We start from the raw sequence: 18,619 nt of genomic DNA on the forward strand, positions 1-18,619 counted from the left end.
TTCTTCTACTGACAGGTTGTCAGGCCTTTTCTCCTATTATAAATGTACTGCACTGAACACCTCTGAGGAAGCTGTATCCACATTTCTTACTACTTTTCAGGAAGGGTTCCTAAAAAACTACCCAAACAATTGGAAATTAAAATTATTACCCTGGAATCAGAAAGTTGTTTTCCCATCTGAAGCGCATTTCAAGAACAAATTCCTGCCAGAGATGTGCCACTCCCTTCAGCCCTCCATGGTAAAAATTGATCATACAAAGACACAAAGCCAGTTTGTATGTTAAACTGTCAGAGGGCGCAGATTTGAACTGATTGTAGAGAGTCTAAATTTAACAAAAGAGAAACAAATAAAACCCTGTTAACAGCAAATTTGCATACATGAACAATAAGCATGTAAGAAGAATCACATAGTTAACCAATAAGAATCTGCTACAAAACAAACTTAATGATTTGACAAGAACTCTAAAATAAGGGGACTCTGACAGCTATGCATAGTATACTTATGCTATTATCTTCTGTCTCCTAAAAGCTCTTGCTACCCAAACAGGGATCTATGTAAAACATCCTAAGCAGGTCATTATTTGAGTGACTGTGAACTCCACTCAATTTCCCAAGACTTTGGTTTTGGGGGGGGGGGGAGTTGGGAGGAGTGGGGTTCAAGACAGGGTTTCGATGTGTAGTCCTGGTTGTCCTGGAACTCACTCTGTAGACCAGGCTGGCCTTGAACTCACAGAGATCCACCTGACTATCTCCCGAGTGCTGGAATTAAAGGCGTGTGACACTACTGCCCGACTCCAAGATAGTTTTTAAAATGAAGAGATACTTAGGTTGCCACACTAGACATTCAGCAAAACTTTAGAAATTAAGTGCATTTAAAATACTTTAATGTTGAAGTTCAACTTACATAGTCTTCACCCTCTGGTGGAGGGTTGCTATTGTCTATTGAAGCAGTTGCATCCGGTGGCTTCTCAGAAGCAGCATCTGGGAACAAAAACTGGGAAAGGGAATAATACATGTTAAACTTGCCTGCTTTGCTGATTTTTTTATTTCCTTTCTTTTCTCTCTCTTTTTCTTTTTTGAGAGACAAGGTCTCACTATATAGCTCTGGCTAACTTGGAATTCAATATGTAGACCAGGATACTGAAGAACTCACTGAGATCTTAGGCCTGCTCTGCCTCCCGGGTGCTGGGAATAAGTGTGTGAGCCACCAATCACACCTGGCTATTCTGTTGATTTTTATAACCCACAGAAGACACTGTCTGACTTTCCAGTGGATTTGCTGTTAAAATTATAGAAATGTTCTTACTGTGATGTCCAGCTGATTCTATATTCAGTCAAAAGAAATTTTTTTCAGTAATACACAAATTTCAGAAAATCTGCATTCAAATAACCACTTGATTCTGCAAACTGAGCAACACAGAAGCAAAAATCTCATCACACTGATTCCATACTCAAATATACATATATAGATAGATTTAATAGTGTAATATGTTTACCTTGTGTAAGAGAAAAATGTGACTATCTTTAGAGTCAAAGCTAACAGACAACCTAAAAGCACCCCTGTATTTAAGTGGTAAGATCATCCACATGTTTTCGTGTATGAAACACTAAAGGCATGGTATGAAAGACCTATGTATCTTCTCTAGGCTCGGTGTGTGTGGGTTTTAGTCAGACACTGATGAGATGGGAGGTTTCAGTGCTGATGATGACTATATAATTTGCACTTTGAAAACTTTTTTTTTTTGGTTTTTCGAGACAGGGTTTCTCTGTGTAGCTTTGGAGCCTATCCTGGCACTCGCTCTGAAGACCAGGCTGGCTTTGCCTTCACAGAGATCCACCTGCCTCTGCCTCCTGTGTGCTGGGATTAAAGGCGTGCACCACCAATACCCAGTGCACTTTGAAAAGTTTTAAGGTTACTTTTTTTGAAGATAAGGTTTCACTATAAAGCCTAGGCTGGACTTCAACTCATGACCTTCCTGCCTTAGCCTTCCAAGTGCTAGGCTTACACCACTTTACCAAGTTGTAAGGACACACTTTTAAGGAGTCTTCTATACAGAAAATTACTTTCTTTTATTAGTATCCAAACTGTTTTCTGATATTGCTACCCAATAATCTGTCTTCTTTGCCACATGCTCAGACTTTTTAGTTTTTTAGCCAATATTTAACAGACTTATTGAAGTAACTACTAATTACTAAGAGCCAGCAGAGGGACATTTACAAACACTATCCCATTCTCGTCTTACCTACATTTATAATGTACCAGCTATAGATTAACTCTAAGAGTTTTGCTCAGAAAAAATGGCAAGACATATGCTCAGGTCAGCATCGGATCTACATACAGCATTCCCTTTCCCTTCATTACACTATGCTTGAAGAGTTTCCCTCAAGACTATATTATAAGTATAGTTACAATAAAAACAACCATCATTAAATAAAGATCTATTACATGCCAGAAAGTACCACACATGGCCTTTAATTTTACAACACTCTCCAGTTCCTTTTTTTCCTGTTTTTTTTTTTTTTTTTTTTTTTGGTGGGGGGAGGGGGGATTTGAGGCAAGGTCTCTCTATTATGCATTTCTGGCTGTCCTGGAACTCACTATGTACACCAGAACTCAGAGAAGTCTGCCTGCCTGTGCCTCCTAAATGCTAGGACTAAAAGTGAGGGCAATCATGCTGGACTATCGGCTTCATATGAGAGATGAGAAAAATGCAGTGACTTGTTTCAAGTCGGTACTTGTGGGAAGTCAGTATTCTCTCTGCTCTGTGGTTCCCAGGCTGCACCCAATCCAATTACATTATACCTAGGATGCACCTAACCCTCTTCTTTGTTTCCTCTCTAGTCCTTACTGTATAGATTTTTCTAGACTGTTCTGATAAGAACATTTTGAAAGTTCAATTTCTGTCACAAACTGATGTGTTTCAAGCAGTGTTAGACTGTAAGACAGAAGTGAAGTGCCGCATCATGCAGGTTTCCTGCTACCTGCCCATCCTTACCCTACAAACACCACTGTTCAACATGTCCTTGGGCAGCAACAAAGTAAAACCTTAGTGCCCAGTCTTGTGCTTCTTGACTTAGCTCCCAGTGCTCTTTAGGAAGCTCTTTAGACCTCCCATTATGCACGTTAGTACACACGTAGCTACACACGGGCATGCACACACACACACACACACACACACACACACACACACACACACACACACACACACACACACACACGCACACACACAACACGTTCTGTTCTCTTCTTACTGCCTCCTTGTCCTGTTTGACTGTAACTCCACTTCTCTTCTTCCCACTAACTAGTAATGGTCTCTGAATGTAGAACTGTGTTTTACACTTTACACTTCCAATCCAGTGGTTGCCATAAAGAAGGAACTGAATATATAATGAGCACATGCTTATGCAGACAAACAAAATCGAGGTAGCACTTACCAAGAGAATGGTATTGAGAACATCATTGTTCAGTGGTGATTCTTCTCCTCTGTGCTTCCGTATTTTCTTCTTTGCAGTATGTACCATATTTGAAACTGATAATTTATGAATTGGAACTGGTGCTGGTTCCGTCAGCTTTGACAGAGCATGAGTTATATCTGCAACTTCTACAATGCAGAAAGAAATGCAAATTATATCACCAAAAGTGGTAGGAAAGTGATCAGTAAACTGATTGAAGGGACCAGACCCTCACTCAGCCCCTGCTTTAGCAGCCATAACAGGCTACAGAAAAAACATGTAGGCCTCTAACATAAGGAAAACTCCAGATCCTCGGGCCAAAACTGAACAATAACAACAAAAAAACTCCAGCCACTACCTCCCCTCCCCAGCCTCTTAGATGCTTGGTTCCTAGGAACTGTTTGGCCACAAAAGAAACTCCAGGGAAGACCAAAAACTCCAGGGGAGACTTCCAAGATACAGTTCTGAAAACTATTGGTATTTATGAACAACAGGCCACCTGCAAGTAACAAGACAAAGCCATAGAAACTACAGAATGTTCCCTCTCAGCACTGACCAATGAGAATAATTGGTAGACAGGTATTTCATGCCAAAATATGATTTTGAGAAATTCTCCTAATTGTTCCCAAATGTCAACCAATCAGAAACCAACCCGTACCTACTGATGTAATCCTGTAGCTTTTGTCCTTAAAACCTAGCAGTAGACAGGGAACTTCGCTCCCTCTGGTGGCTGCTGCATCAGAAAGCCAGACAGGGTCCCTGTCATGGTTGGATGAACAATAAAACCTTGCTTTTACAGTTCAGTGGGTCTGTCTCTCTGGTGGTCTCTGGGGATCTTCGCAACTTGGGCACAACAATGATGACATTCACATTTGAGTTCTTCTTTACACAAGTATTACATGCTTTCAGAATTATAAAATTTAAAGTTCTGACTCACAAGTTCAGCTTTACATGGAAGTGTGGTGTCAGAGATAAATCACACAAATTATTTTTCCTTGGGGGACTTCAAACATGAATATCTAAAATTCTGCTTTTCAAAATACATTACTATGTTTTTCTGTGGCAAGAATTGATTAAATGCATTTGCTGTCTTAACAAGTTCTGGGTACAGCCTGGAAAGAAAGGCATGTGTGCAATCCATCTACACTTGCTTCTCCAACTTGACTCAGATAAAAAGTTGTCAGAATATATTCCAAAGAGCAAGGGCAAGGCTTTAAAAAGAATGTAAAAAAGGAAAACTATGTCACCTCTTCCTTCTTCCTCAAATGTGGATCGTCCAAGAATCTCATCAGTTGATTCCTTTCGACGGCAAATTTTTAAAAACTCAGTGACAAAATCACCTACATTAAAAAAAAAAACTTACTCATTTTTGACATTTAACTCCAAGAAATCAATTCATCTTAAGTACACCTGTCTCTGTCTCTCTCTCTTCTTCAAGACAGGATGTCTCTGTAGCTTTGGAGGCTGTTCTGGACCTTGCTATGTAGACCAGGTGGCCTTCAACTCACAGAGATCCACCTGCTTCTGCCTCCTGAGTGCTGGGATTAAAGGCATGTGTCACTACCGCCTGGCCTACGTACACTCTCTTAATAAAAGCTATAAGATAAGATATAGTGTGGTGGTGGCACACACCTTTAGTCCCAGCACTCAGGAGTCAGGAGGAGGTCAATCTGTGAGTTCAAGGCTAGCCTACAGTGTGCGTTCCAGAATAGCCAGGACTATACATAGAAACCCTAGGCTTAAAAGCTATGGTTGGGGGGAAAGATCTATTTTGCTCTGAGGAAGATAAAAAAAAAAAAACTGCCCATTTCAGAAGTGGACTTGTTCCTTTTCTCCATCTGGGGACAGAGCAGACTCTCTACTCAGTACTCCTTCTGTTTGGGGTCAAGCTTTCCCCTAGCTCACTAGCCAGCTCCCAGTCTCAGGAGCACTTTCATTCTCAATAAGATGGTTCTATTTCTGTAATGAAATTTTCCTTCTAGAAGGAAAGGAAAACAAAATGTACTTCATAATATTAAGCTCTTTTTATAGGTTTCAATGTTACCAATATCCTTTATCATTAAATCATAAAAGTAACAATATGATTATATATCATTTTCTTTCCCTGTTATCCTACAATACTCTATAATACTTCTTTTCTTTTTCTTTTTTTTTGGTTTTTTTTTTTTTTTTTTTTTTGAGACAGGGTTTCTCTGTGGCTTTGTAGGCTGTCCTGGAACTAGCTCTTGTAGAGCAGGCTGGTTTTGAACTCTCAGAGATCCACCCACCTCTGCCTCCCAAGTGCTGGGACTAAAGGCGTGTGCCACCAACACCCGGTTCCTACAATACTTCTGAAACAAAATATATTAAACTCCAAATACGTTTCTAGAGGATCAATAAATCATGAAACATGAAACTATTACATCTTTGGTTGCATATTAATGATACACTTTGTGTCACTGTAAAGACAAAAATGATTTCCTACATTTTCAAGAGTTACAGATTGTTTGTGGTTGGCGGGATGATGGCTAAGTGGGGTCAATCTCTCAGACCCATATGGTGGAAAGAACCAAATCCCTCAAGTTGTCCTATATCTCCATACAAGCTGTGGTACATGAATGTCACATCTCCCCCAAATAAGTGCAATAAAATATTTTAATTAAAAAATCATATATACAGGGCTGGATGTGAACTTGCTCTCTTCCTGTCTCAGCCTCCCAAGTACTGAGATTCCAGGAAGCTGTACATGGAACCATGACCTTCTCTTCCACAAAGCTTTTCATTGGGAGCCTGAGTGTCTTCTCTGTCAACTTCTTTCAACTACAATCATGTATGGCAGGAATTGATGGAGCATTCAAGGTCATCCTCAACTCACATAGTAAGTTAAAGAACAGCCTACTACATTAGTTTTTTGTTGTTGTTAACAAGTTTTTGTTTTTGTTTTGTTTTTTTGTTTTTGAGACAGGGTTTCTCTGTGGCTTTGGAGGCTGTCCTGGAACTAGCTCTTGTAGACCAGGCTGGCCTCAAACTCACAGAGATCTGCCTGCCTCTGTCTCCCATGGGCTAGGACTAAAGGCGTGCACCACCACCTCCCAGCCAGCCTACTACATTAGACACTGACTCAAAAGAAAAAAAAAGTGTTATATTTGTAACAAGAAATTAAAGTTTAGCAAGAATTTTCAGTACTGAAATACAATACAAAGTATACACTTAAGTTTTAGAATTTACTAACATTTCTGGACTTTTTTTTCTGAAATGTAGAAAATTATTATAATCTTGTCAGTAAAACTACACAAATAGAGCTGGTCCTTGGTGGCGCATGCCTTTAGTCCCAGCACTCGGGAGGCAGAGGCAGGCGGATCTCTGTGAGTTCGAGACCAACCTAGTCTACAAGAGCTAGTTCCAGGACAGCCTCCAAAGCCACAGAGAAACCCTGTCTTAAAAACAAACAAACAAAAAACACAAATAGGCAATGGTGGCACATGCCTTTGATCCCAGTACTTGGGAGGCCTAGAGGAAGGCAGATCTGTGAGTTCGAGGCCAGCCTGGCTTTAAGGTGAGATCAAGAGCCAGTAACTTCAAATTAAAATGTTTCTCAAGTCTCTACAGTTATTACAAAAGCCAATAGATGAAGAAAAAGGTACAAGAAAGTGGTCTAGTAGGCAAATTTGCCAATGTAATAATCCATCAATTATTATACAACATAAACACTGCAGTTTCTAAAGAACAGGACAATGACTAAAGTGTGATATACATATAGATGCAAAAGCACTTTTAGCACCTAACAAGCCATGAGGTGTGTAGCAACTTAATCTGTTCACTGGTGAGACTGATGCTTCAGGAGCTTAGGAAAGTTGTTCCGACTTGTGGGTGTAAGATGTGGGTCTGTCAATTCGTTACTGACAAAGTTGTCTCCCTAAGGCCCCAGACAAACTCACAAAAGGTTGATCATTTTCTCCACTATCAGGTACCGTAAGTGCCAAGTGTTAGTTGACATTTGATGAACAACACACAACAAATGATTAAGAGCTAACAAAGTATGAAACTTGAAAGAATTAACAGAAATATACTTAAAAACAGAACTAAAAATACTTTAAAGAAACATGCCATCATTAATAAGCATTATTTTAATGACATCAGTTTAACATGTTAGGTGATATAGAGTCAAGGTGGGCATGACTGAATAGAAGAAAAAGAGAAACTATGTTCATGTGTACTAAATGTAAGAGGGAAATAAGGAAAAACATCGTAAAGGTTATGGGTTTCAGAAGACCTGCAGAGATAAGCCTAAAAAGGGAATAGAAGGACATGTCTTTAATCTCAGCATCCAAGAAGTCGAGGCAGGTAAATGTCTGAGTTCAAGGCCAGCCTGATCCTGGTCTACAGTGATTCAAGGCTAACCAGGGCTATACAGAGAGATCCTATTTCAAAGGGGAAAAAAAAAAGATAAAAGATAAAAAAGAGAAACAATTCCATACATAGATTCCGAATGGCAATTACTATTTTTCAAGGTACTTTAAATTTATATTTCCCTTAATCTTCAAATAATCTGCTAGGTGAATCAAAGTGTATTTACATACCCCTTTCTCCATAAAATAGGTTTGCAGATGTGATACAACTTGGCAGAAAGTTTAATGCCCAGCTTAATTTTTTTTTAATGTTTTGTATCATTTACATCATACATCTTGATCCCATTCACTTCCCCAATTCCTTCATATCCGCCCTCTGCCCTTGCAACCTCCCCACAAAATAAAACAAAATTAAAGAGAAAAAGAAAGAGAGAGAGAGAGAGAGAGAGAGAGAGAGAGAGAGAGAGAGAGAGAGAGAAGAATCTCATCGTGGAAGCTGAAGTGTGACACAGTGACTCCTGCAGTAAACCCCTTTGTCCATATATCTTTACTTGCAGGTGTTCACTGCAAAGAGGCATTGGTCTGGTTCAAGGCCTCTGGCTTCTGCTACACTATCTATGCTGGGCCCTCACTGGGACTCCTGTTGGATATCCTGTTGTTGCCCTGTGTTGTGGAGATCCTGCAGCTTTGGGTCTGCAGGACTGGTCCCTTTACATGCTCCAGAAGATCATAGATGGAGTGGATATTGGGGTGAACCAACTCATAACCCTGGTTCTGGACCTGGGTGCCAGCTGTGTTGTCAGCCTGCCAGCTCTCCCACATCCTCACCACCAGGGTGAGCTCTCCAGCATTAATGCCCAACTTCTTAAACTGTGGTTTCATAAGTGAATGATTTCTATAGACATAAAAAATTGGAAACATATAGAATGATCAAAAATTAATTCAATATCAAATGTAATAAATCTGAGATGTTTCTGACAGTGCCCACACATGCTGCATGGAAATTCCACTGCAGTCCTGCTTCTGAACACTCGGTATGCACTCTGTACTGCAGATGCTGGACTCCACACTACTGTATGTTATGTGCTGCAGCATTTTTACTGGGCATATCAAGTTTTCTGCCTTGGTATAAACATAATGATGTAATTACAGAAAAAAGACAAATTTTCTTTATAATTTATTCCTCAGCATGTAAAGGATAATGTAAGTGTATCCTCAGACTATACTAGTAGAATGTTTACTTTTTTAGAAATGACAATTATAGAACTAAAAAATCAACTCCGGAGGCTGGAGAGATGGCTCTCTGTGGTTGGGAGTGGTGGCTGCTCTTCCGGAGGACCCAGGTTCTATTCTCAGCACCCACTTGGCAGCTCCACCTCTCTGTATTTCCATTGCCAAGGGATCTGACCGTACAAACAGACATACATTGCAGGCAAAAATACCAATGCACATAAAGTAAAAATAATAAATCATTAAAAGAATCAATTCTGCAAAATGTTGAAAACACTAAGATTTAATCCTTTTTGTGAAATTTAATGAGCACATCCATCTCAAACATACAAATTTGTTTTACTTCTAATCACGTTGACCTATATACCTATCTTATATACACCTGGTATCATGTAAAGATGCCTCAGTGAAAAAGAATCACAAGTGGAAAGAGTTGAAGTAGCCCTGCTCCAGTACACACTAAGTCAATGCTTTCGGGCCATCACATCGCAGGCCCAGAAGGACATCAAAAGACAAAGAGGACTCAACTGAAGATGCAGACTGTGCCAGAAAAAAAAGGTGACTCAGTAACATAAGAAAAACAAACCAAGATGTGAGAATATAATAGAGAATGTTAAAGTATAGATTCATTAAAGGAAAGAAATCCTGCTATGGCTGTTAATAAAAGATTCACTGTAATTGGCAAAGACTTTTTCTATAACAATGTTAACTGAGGAGCTTATAAAAATGTAAGATAATATTTTGAATAGGTGAAATAAAGGATAAAGAATGTATTCAGGGTTCCAATTTGGAAAGTAGATATGTGACATTTCAGAAAAGGAACATAATGATGTACCTTACCTAGTAAACACTGAGGATTATCAGCTTTTCGAACTCTAACAGACCAATGGGGAGCTTGAACAGGATCCAAATCACTAAGATGTAATAAGACAGTAATTATGATCATCTCTAAGACTCATAAAACATGTCTCAATGCAATGGAATGAAAACTAGGTAGGGTTTAATAAACCTGTGATCGTAGCACCTGAGAGGCTGTGGCAGGAGACTCAATAGTAGGAGGCCAAACAGGGCTACATACTGAAACCTTGTCTAAAAATAAAGAGTAAAATAAAATAATTAAATAAAATGCATTTAACATTCTGTAGGGAAAAATGCATTCCATAATGGGAAAAACAATTTATTTTTCATTCTCTCCCCTGTCTTTTGGAGACAAGTTAGCCTCCAACTCTTGATTCTTCAGCCCCAGCCTCCCTAGTGCTGGGATTACCACTATACACCACCAAACTCAACTACATTTGCTTCATTTAAACTTACTGTTATCCAGACATCCACTGCCATTTAAGCAAGTCGTTAAAAATATAAACTCTTAAGACATGAGACTCTGTAAGACCAAAATAAATAAATACTACCAAGATCAAAACAAAATTTAAAAATATAAAAATTGGGCTGGAGAGATGGCTCAGCAGTTAAGAACACTGACTGTTCTTCCAGAGGTCCTGAGTTCAATTCCCAGCAAACACATGGTGGCTCATAACCACCTTGAATGAGATCTGGTGCCCTCTGCTGGCATGCAGGCACAAGACTGTATACACAATAAATAAATAAATAAATAAATAAATAAATAAATAAATAAATAAAATCTTAAAAAATATATAAAAATTATGAGATGCACACTAATAACCAAATGAGACAAATACATTTTTTTTCTTTTTCTTTTTTTTTTTTTTTTTTTTTGGTTTTTTAAGACAGAGTTTCTCAGTGTAGCCTTGGCTGTCTTGGAACTCACAGAGATCCACCTGCCTTAGCCTCCCAAGTGCTGGGATTAAGGGCATGGACCACCACCATCCATCAAGACGAATACATTTTTAAAGAATACAATAAAAAAAATATGCACAATTATCTTTTTTTAGATTTATTTTTTCTAGCCCCTGCATAATCACCTTGAACATCCTGTTTTTAATTTAATATCACTATTAATGAAAATAAGGACTACAAATCTATGACAAAACCAAAAGCATCCTGTTCCTCAAGTATACTAAAGACGATCTACTCAATGAAGTACTATGCACATTTTTTTTTTAATTCATGGCCAGAGAAATGGCAGGAAAAGGTACTTGCCACCAATCCTGACACCTGATGTCAATCTCCAGGGCTCATATTTATTCTGATTTCCACACTTACCCCATGGCATGCAAACACAAGACATAACATACTAAAAGAAAAAAGCAAACCGATATATAAATTTAAACTTTAAAATCATCTACAGTAGGGACTGGAGAGATGTCTCAGAGGTTAACAGCACTGGCTGTTCTTCCAGAGGTACTGAATTCAATTCCCAGCAACCACAACCATCTATAATGGGATCTGGTGCCCTCTTCTGGTGTGCAGGCATACATGCAAGCAGAATACTATATACATAATAAATAAATCTTTAAAACAAACATGTACTAAGGTTTAATGGGCCCTTGAAAATTATAATACCTTTATTTTCTTCTTTACACCCAATTATCTAAGTGAGAACATTCATGTTGTTACTTTTACCATCAATAAATACAAATAAAAGCTTTCCTTTACCTGTAAAAACAGAAAGTATCTATTTCTTAGTTTCACACCCAGAATAAAAAGGAAGTAAAATGTTTTTGTTCTTTCACTATATTCCTAGCTTTGCTGAAATGTTTAAGTTGTTCCCACTGCATAGAACAGGGCATCATTGTTTTCTTACTTAGAACACTCAGAGATCAAATATCCATGCCAGTAAAATGGCTAAAAAACTGACAACCTGAATTTGATTCCCAGAATCCACAGTGGAAAGAAAGAACTGACTCTTCAAAGCTGTTCTCTGATCTCTAGGCATGTGGCAGTGCATGCGTGTGCCTATCTACAGTCACATCATACACACAGGAGAACTCATTACTTCTTTTTAAATTTATTTATTATGTTCATTGGTATTGTGTCTGAATGTATGTCTGTGTGAAGGTGCCAGATCCCCTGGAACTGGAGTTACAGACAGTTATGAGCTGCCATATAGTTGCTGGGAATTGAACTTAGGTCCTCAAAGAGCAGCTAGTACTCTTAACCACTGGGCCATCTCTCCAGCCTCCTCTCTACTTCTTAGAAGCATTTCATGAATGTGTGTGTGTGTGTGTGTGTGTGTGTGTGTGTGTGTGTGTGTGTGTGTGTGTTGAGTGTCAAATCACACAGTGGGCAAATACTCTACTCCTGAACAATAATTCTTAGAAGTTATGAAGAGTTCAAAAGAATCACACACTAAATGGTAGGGACCACTATGCTGCAACGTAAGATTCAAACAGTCCATTCCCCTGAATTAAGTAACACTTTCCCAAAGCAGCATCTTAAAAAGTCATCTCTAAGTATATACAATCAGGTCTAAAAACTGACCTTTCAAAAAAATAAAACCTTGTACCAAGCACTTGGTGGTTAATTTATTAAAATAAAGTTCTTAACATACTTACGAATAAACATCATTGTCCACAATGATCCCTTCTGTCAGATGAGGCCATGTTGTTGCTAAATGGAGTTCACTAAAATTTAAAAAAAAAAATTAAAAACATAAAATACATCCAAAGGGTTAAATTCTGTAAGTATATCCTCTGTCCCAGTAGTTCTAGTTCTAGAAAATGTCCTAAACAACTAAAGATATATGTAAAGTGGTGTAGGTAATGGTTGTTAAGGGAGGGAGACATTTTTTTCAGTTGGGTGTAATCACTGGCAAGTTGCCCATACTCTTGTAAATAACGCTTCACCCACACCCACACTCTTGTAAACAACTCAGAGTCACCAAAAGAAAAAGACAGGAAAAAATTAATGAAAGTGGAAGGAATACTAATTAGGGAGAACAAGGGGATCATCAGGAATGGGAGGAGATAAGAGGGTAATGGGAGAGGTGAATATAATCAAAAGACATTATATAAATCTATGAAACCCATAATATATAATTAATAAATGATAATAAAAACTGAACCTTAAAAAAGTGGTGCTATGTATAGCAAACTGAAAATTACTAAGAAAGGAAAGCATATCTATATGAAATTGACTTATGGATATAAAATGTTACATTATATATACACAAAACATGTAAGTAAGAGCCAGGCATGGTGAGAGCGTATGACTTTAATCCCAGCACTCAGGAGGCAGAAGCAGGAAGATATATGAGTTCAAGGCCTGCCTGGTCTACAAGAGCTAGTTCCAGGACAGTGGGGCAACACAGAGAAACCTTGTCAAGAAAAAAGCAAAACCAAACAAATGAACAAGTAAAATGTCCATCATTAATGAATGGTTAAACAAAAATGTGATATATAGTAAGCATAAAGCATATCTACATAATAGCATATTTAGAAAGGATTTCTGGTGCTGGAGAGATGGCTTAGCGTTAAGGGCACTGACTGTTCTTCCAGAGGTCCTGCAACCACATGGTGGCTCACAACTACCTTGAATGAGATCTGGTGCCCTCTGCTGGCATGCAGGCAGAAGACTGTATACATAATAAATAAATAAACTCTAAAAAAAAAAAAAAAGAAAGGATTTCTGTTTAAAGTAACTGCTTCCTGTTGTAACACAGATGAGCCTCTATATCCCTCCCCCATAACCACACCCAGGCCTACCTCCATACCCAGCTGGCCCCAAACCAGCTTATTCACTAGAGCCATGACAGGTAAGTGGCTTCTTTCCTTTCCTACTCCTCCCTTTACCTGCTGACATCTCAACATCCACAGATCAAGCTACAAACCCAAGACCCTAGCACCTGCTTTGTGAACCACGTTTGCCTGGTGAGTTGCTCCTTCCTCCTCCCATCCTCCCCACAGCCCTAGGCCAGAACAGTGTTGCAGGAGTCATCTTTGCCTGGTCCAATTAAACAATCTGTGCATCAGCTTTACCCACCTAGCTCCAGTCATGAGCTGGCCCAGTCTAAAGATGGCCAGATCCTCACATCAGACACACAAGCAAAGAAATAAGTCCATATGCTTAGGTCATATCACAAAAATAAAAACATGAATGGCTAAGACAGCATGTTTCCCATGAAACCAATTAATCCAACAAAAATCTTTGCTGATGAGAATTACCTAAATAAAACCCAGAACACAAAATTTAAAGGAACAATCATGATCTTTATCACAGAATTCAAGTAGTTTAAAAGACATAAGAAACACAATACAAATTTTAAAAGAATAGTTTCTGAGGTATTAAAAATGACTGCACTAATCTATAGTAAAAACCACCAAATTATGTACTTTGAAGTGCTGAACTGCATGGCAGATAAATTTTCTCAATTTTGAAAAACATCATTATAGAGATGATGATATGGTAAATTTTTCATACAAAAGTCAAAGAGCAAGTATTTTGGTGTTCTGAGCCATGTACAATCTGCTATCTTTCTTGTGTTTTTTTTAATACAAACTTTTAAAAATGTAAAACTTATTATGAGCCACACAAAAATAGACACTGACCAGATGTGGCCCACAAGCCACAGACTGACAAACACTTTCTGCTGGGACTCAGCCCAAGCCTGTGCATGCTCTGCAGACACTTGACCACTAAGCTACATCCCAGCCCACAGTCTACCAAACCTTAGGAAGAGTATTGATGTGGGAAGTTCTCAAATGAAGTTACAAACCAAAGAGAGCAAGTATAGTTATTTCCAGCATTACTTCAACAGCAGTGTCATAAAATGAACATCCGTATAAACTTAAAAATCAAAATAATCCTGTAACTCAAGTTATAGGCTGAAATTCTCACCTGATAGGATCTTCACAGGCACCAAATGGCAACTTGCCGAACTCCAGGCCTCCAACTTCTCCTCCCACAAGGGCATCTATATCTACACAAGGAAAAATTGTAGGCATTTATTTGGCAAAAAGTAGAAATAAACACTGCACAGTGAGCTCCAGGCCAGCCAGAACTATACAGACCTTGCCTTGGGGGTCAGATAGACACTAGTTAAGTTAAACCTTTGAGAAGTTAATAGCTTTGAGATGCTTATAACAGTGCAGACAGCAAGTTATAAAAGAAAATGCTAAGAGATTGTACAGACTTCTGTCTACTAAGGGTGTTAATATTTTTGTCCACATTTTTAAAAATCTGGCAACAGAACATCATCAAGGATCTTATTAACTATCAGAATTACAATATAAGAGTCTAGCCTTGGGGTTCTTAGATCATTAATAACCATACCACCTTGGAACTAAATCCAAGGACCTGCACATGCTAAGTATATACACTGTCACTGGTATACACCCAAGGTTCTACCTTGGGAAAGGTTTACAACTGATGATTAGAGTAGCCTTGGAAAAAGGAAAAGAAGAAGACTGGAAACTTGTCAGTAGAAGCAGATTATAAACCATGCAGTGGTACTGCTATTGTTTAGATGTAGCTCTTTTCTGCACATTAGAGTTCGAAGTTACTCAATAGTATAAAAACAGTAGTGGTACACATAACTGCCAAAAGCCGACTGTGTATGACAGTAATTTCAGTATTACCTCCAACCTAGCAATTATTCTGAATCTTATAGCCAAAGAGTTAGAACAAAATAAACCATGAAAAAATTATTTTGGTTATCTTTGAAGGCATACACTTAAAAAAATGTTTTTAAATTAGAAGTTTATTAATACACAGGTGTGGTGGCTCATATCTAAATCTCAGCATTTAGGATGCTACTGCAGGAAGATTGCCATTAAGTTCAATGCTAGCCTGGGCTACAAAGTAAGTATGACCAGCCAGAAATACACAGCAAGATCCTGTCTCAAAAAAGGGGGTAGGGTGATAAGCCTTTTATTATTTATAAATCTTTATTTTATTTCTTATTAAGTGTGTCTAAAATGTAAATACCCTCATAAATCTGGTCTACAGGAAACCCTGTCTTTAAAATTGGAGGGGGGCTGGATGATAGCTCAGTAAGCAAAGTTCTTGCTGTGCCTACATAAAGACTTGAGTTTGATCCCCAACACAGATGTAAAAGCTGGGCACAATGGTGACCACTTGAAACACCAACTGGAGAATGAAGACAGGCAGATCCTGAGGGCTTGCTGGCCAGCCAGTCTAGCAAAAACTGTGAGTTCCAGGTTCAGTGAGAGAGCCTGTCTCAAAAAAGGAGACCAGATGAAAAGGGGCTGCCTGGGGAGTAAATGCATTGAGTGCACTGGGGGTCCTGCACCCTCAGCAGTAAGGACTGCAGAGTAGGTTTCCAAGAGAGCACATTTAGGGCCCAGATTAAATAAATGGTTTTTAAAAGCAGTACTATGAACAATTAGTTATATCCAACAAATTAAGCAGGAAAAAACTACAGTGAGGTTCTATTTCCTTCTGGCTGAGCTTTTCTTTTCTTTTTTTCTTTTTTCTTTGAATTAGAAACAAGATTGATTTACATGACAATCCCAGTTCCCTTCTCCCTCTGGGCCTCCCCTACCACCCCCTCCCACCCCCAGTGACTAAGCTTTTCTAGACCTTAGGTGATGCCTTGTTCATATCTGAGTCCTTGGAAAAGCCTGGGATACTACAGGCTAATAACTAATGACTCTTGAATTATTTAGTCAATGATCAAGCAGGAAAAATATTCTGATGACATTTTACTATGTCCATATTAAATATTCTATAGTCTTCTTTCATAAGACTATATACAAATTTATTTTTCTTCTTTTCCTAATACTCTATGGCAGTGGTTCGCAACATTCCTAAAACTGTGACCCTTCAAAACAGTTCCTCATGATGTGGTGGCTCCCAACCATAATATTATTTTCATTGCTACTTCATAACTGTAAATTTGCTACTGTTATGGATCATAATATAAATAAATATATGTGTTTCCTGATGGTCTTAAGATGACCCCTGTAGACTTTGAGAGCCCATCCCACGTGAAGGGTTACACTCTGGCCCAGGACCAGCACAGGAAGATTTGGTGGACTTTACAGAGCCCCAGTTGAGGGCCCTACCCTGCCTGGGGAGTGGTGGGTGGATGGAGTGGGGGGTAGGCTGGGGGTGGGGGAGGAGGGATGGGGGTGAGGGGAGGGAGAGGGAGAAGGGACTTACATGTGAAACAAGCTTTTTCCCTAACTAGAACTAATAATTAAAAAAAAAAAAAAAGATGACCCCTGTAAAAGGGTCATTTGATCCTCCAGGGGTCACAGCTGCTCTAAGGTTTCTACATTACTGTTTTTAGCTTATGAAGGTGGCTTCTCTTAACACTCTTAAAAACAGGTATTTTAATCATTACCTAGTATATGGTAATGTATGCATGATGGGGAATGTACTTCTGTGTATGTTTATCTTATTGATTGTTGAATAAAATACTGTTTGGCCAATTAGGCAGGACTAGGAGTCAAAGAGGATTCTGGGAAATGTAGTAGAGAAGTGGTGACCCAGGCAGGAAGTGACATAGCAAGGAGACTCATTTAAGAAAGGAGAAACAGGAAGTGTCCCCTTTTCCCCACGGCGCCTCTTCCAGCTTCAAAATGTGAGCCACTGGCAAGAGAGGGCACCAGCAGAAGGCATCCTCTATATAGATTTATGATAATTAAGACTGAGCTAACAGATGAGAATCCTAGTCATTGGCCAAGCAGCATTTGAACCTAAAAGAAGTTTCTGTGTATTAATTTGGGCCCTAACTCAGGCAGGTGGCTGGCGTAAAGCACACACGTGGCAGTGGGGCTTGGCAGCTTTTGGCGGAAAGATTTATAGTAACATATGCACATTGTTCTATCACAGGGGATGCTTTATAAATCATGTCAGCTTTTATAGATTGTCAAATATAAAATAACACTGTCTCTATAACACATGCGAAGTTTTCTTTAGGAAAAAAATTTACACAGACAAAATTGGCAATTACATTTATAATGAGTACAGATATTTCTAGTATGAAATACCATTAGATAATTTTAATTTCTTAATATATTTTCTTTTCAATTTATATTCAATATGCTAAACAGAGATCCAAATGCTCTCACCTGGAGGCTGCTGAGGCCAGAAGTACTGCTGCCAATCCTGAAGCACATATGTGAGTCGAATAGCAATGCTAACTGGAGGCAATGGAGTTAAAGGACAGCCCTAGAGACACATGCAAAGATAGCAGTATGTAATTGTTCTAAAATCTTCAGCACCAACATTTCAAAGCCAGAATTTAAGTTTATAGTGTCACACAACAGTGTATAGAGTCGAGCCATGAGAAGGAAAAATAAGACTGAACTAGTAGTATATAACTTTGAAAATCAAGAAGGAAGACACTAGCTGAGTGTGGTGCCCACCTTTAATCTTAGCACTAAACTAGAGGCAGACAGATCTCTGACTGGAGGCCAGCCAAGGCTGCACAGTGATACCTTGCCTCAAAAATAAATAAATAAATACACAGAATTTTTTTTTTTTAAGGCCAGGCAGTGGTATTGCACACCTTTAAAACAGCACCAGAGTCAGGAGGCTCTCAGTCAGTTACAGCCAGTCTGGTCTACACAGTGAGTTCCAGGACAGCCAGAGCTATTACACTGAGAAACTCTGTCCCCTAAACCTTGTTTTGTTTTGTGTTTGTTTGTTTGTTTGTTTTTAAGATTTTTATTTATTTATTATGTACACAGTCTTCTGCCTCATGCCAGCAGAGGACACCAGATC

General features: G+C 38.8%; 1 protein-coding gene across 4 annotated transcripts in view; it reads right to left on the reverse strand.

The window, feature by feature from the left end:
* The window catches only part of Rab3gap1 (RAB3 GTPase activating protein catalytic subunit 1), a 64,396-nt gene that overhangs the window by 21,589 nt on the left and 24,188 nt on the right, over positions 1-18,619 (reverse strand). For all 4 annotated transcript variants that reach the window (XR_003485750.2, XM_027417757.2, XM_027417759.2 and 1 more), the window contains 8 exons: positions 17,965-18,064; positions 14,765-14,846; positions 12,484-12,552; positions 9,851-9,924; positions 4,700-4,792; positions 3,435-3,601; positions 904-993; positions 150-322 (listed from right to left, as the gene is read on the reverse strand). Coding sequence is in view for 3 of the 4 variants with exons in the window: in XM_027417757.2 (XP_027273558.1) it covers positions 150-322; positions 904-993; positions 3,435-3,601; positions 4,700-4,792; positions 9,851-9,924; positions 12,484-12,552; positions 14,765-14,846; positions 17,965-18,064 (848 nt within the window). In the remaining variant the exon portion in view is untranslated. The remainder of the gene's footprint in view (positions 1-149; positions 323-903; positions 994-3,434; positions 3,602-4,699; positions 4,793-9,850; positions 9,925-12,483; positions 12,553-14,764; positions 14,847-17,964; positions 18,065-18,619) is intronic.

This window comes from Cricetulus griseus, chromosome 5, assembly GCF_003668045.3.
Source record: "Cricetulus griseus strain 17A/GY chromosome 5, alternate assembly CriGri-PICRH-1.0, whole genome shotgun sequence".
In the NCBI taxonomy this organism is placed as follows: domain Eukaryota; kingdom Metazoa; phylum Chordata; class Mammalia; order Rodentia; family Cricetidae; genus Cricetulus; species Cricetulus griseus.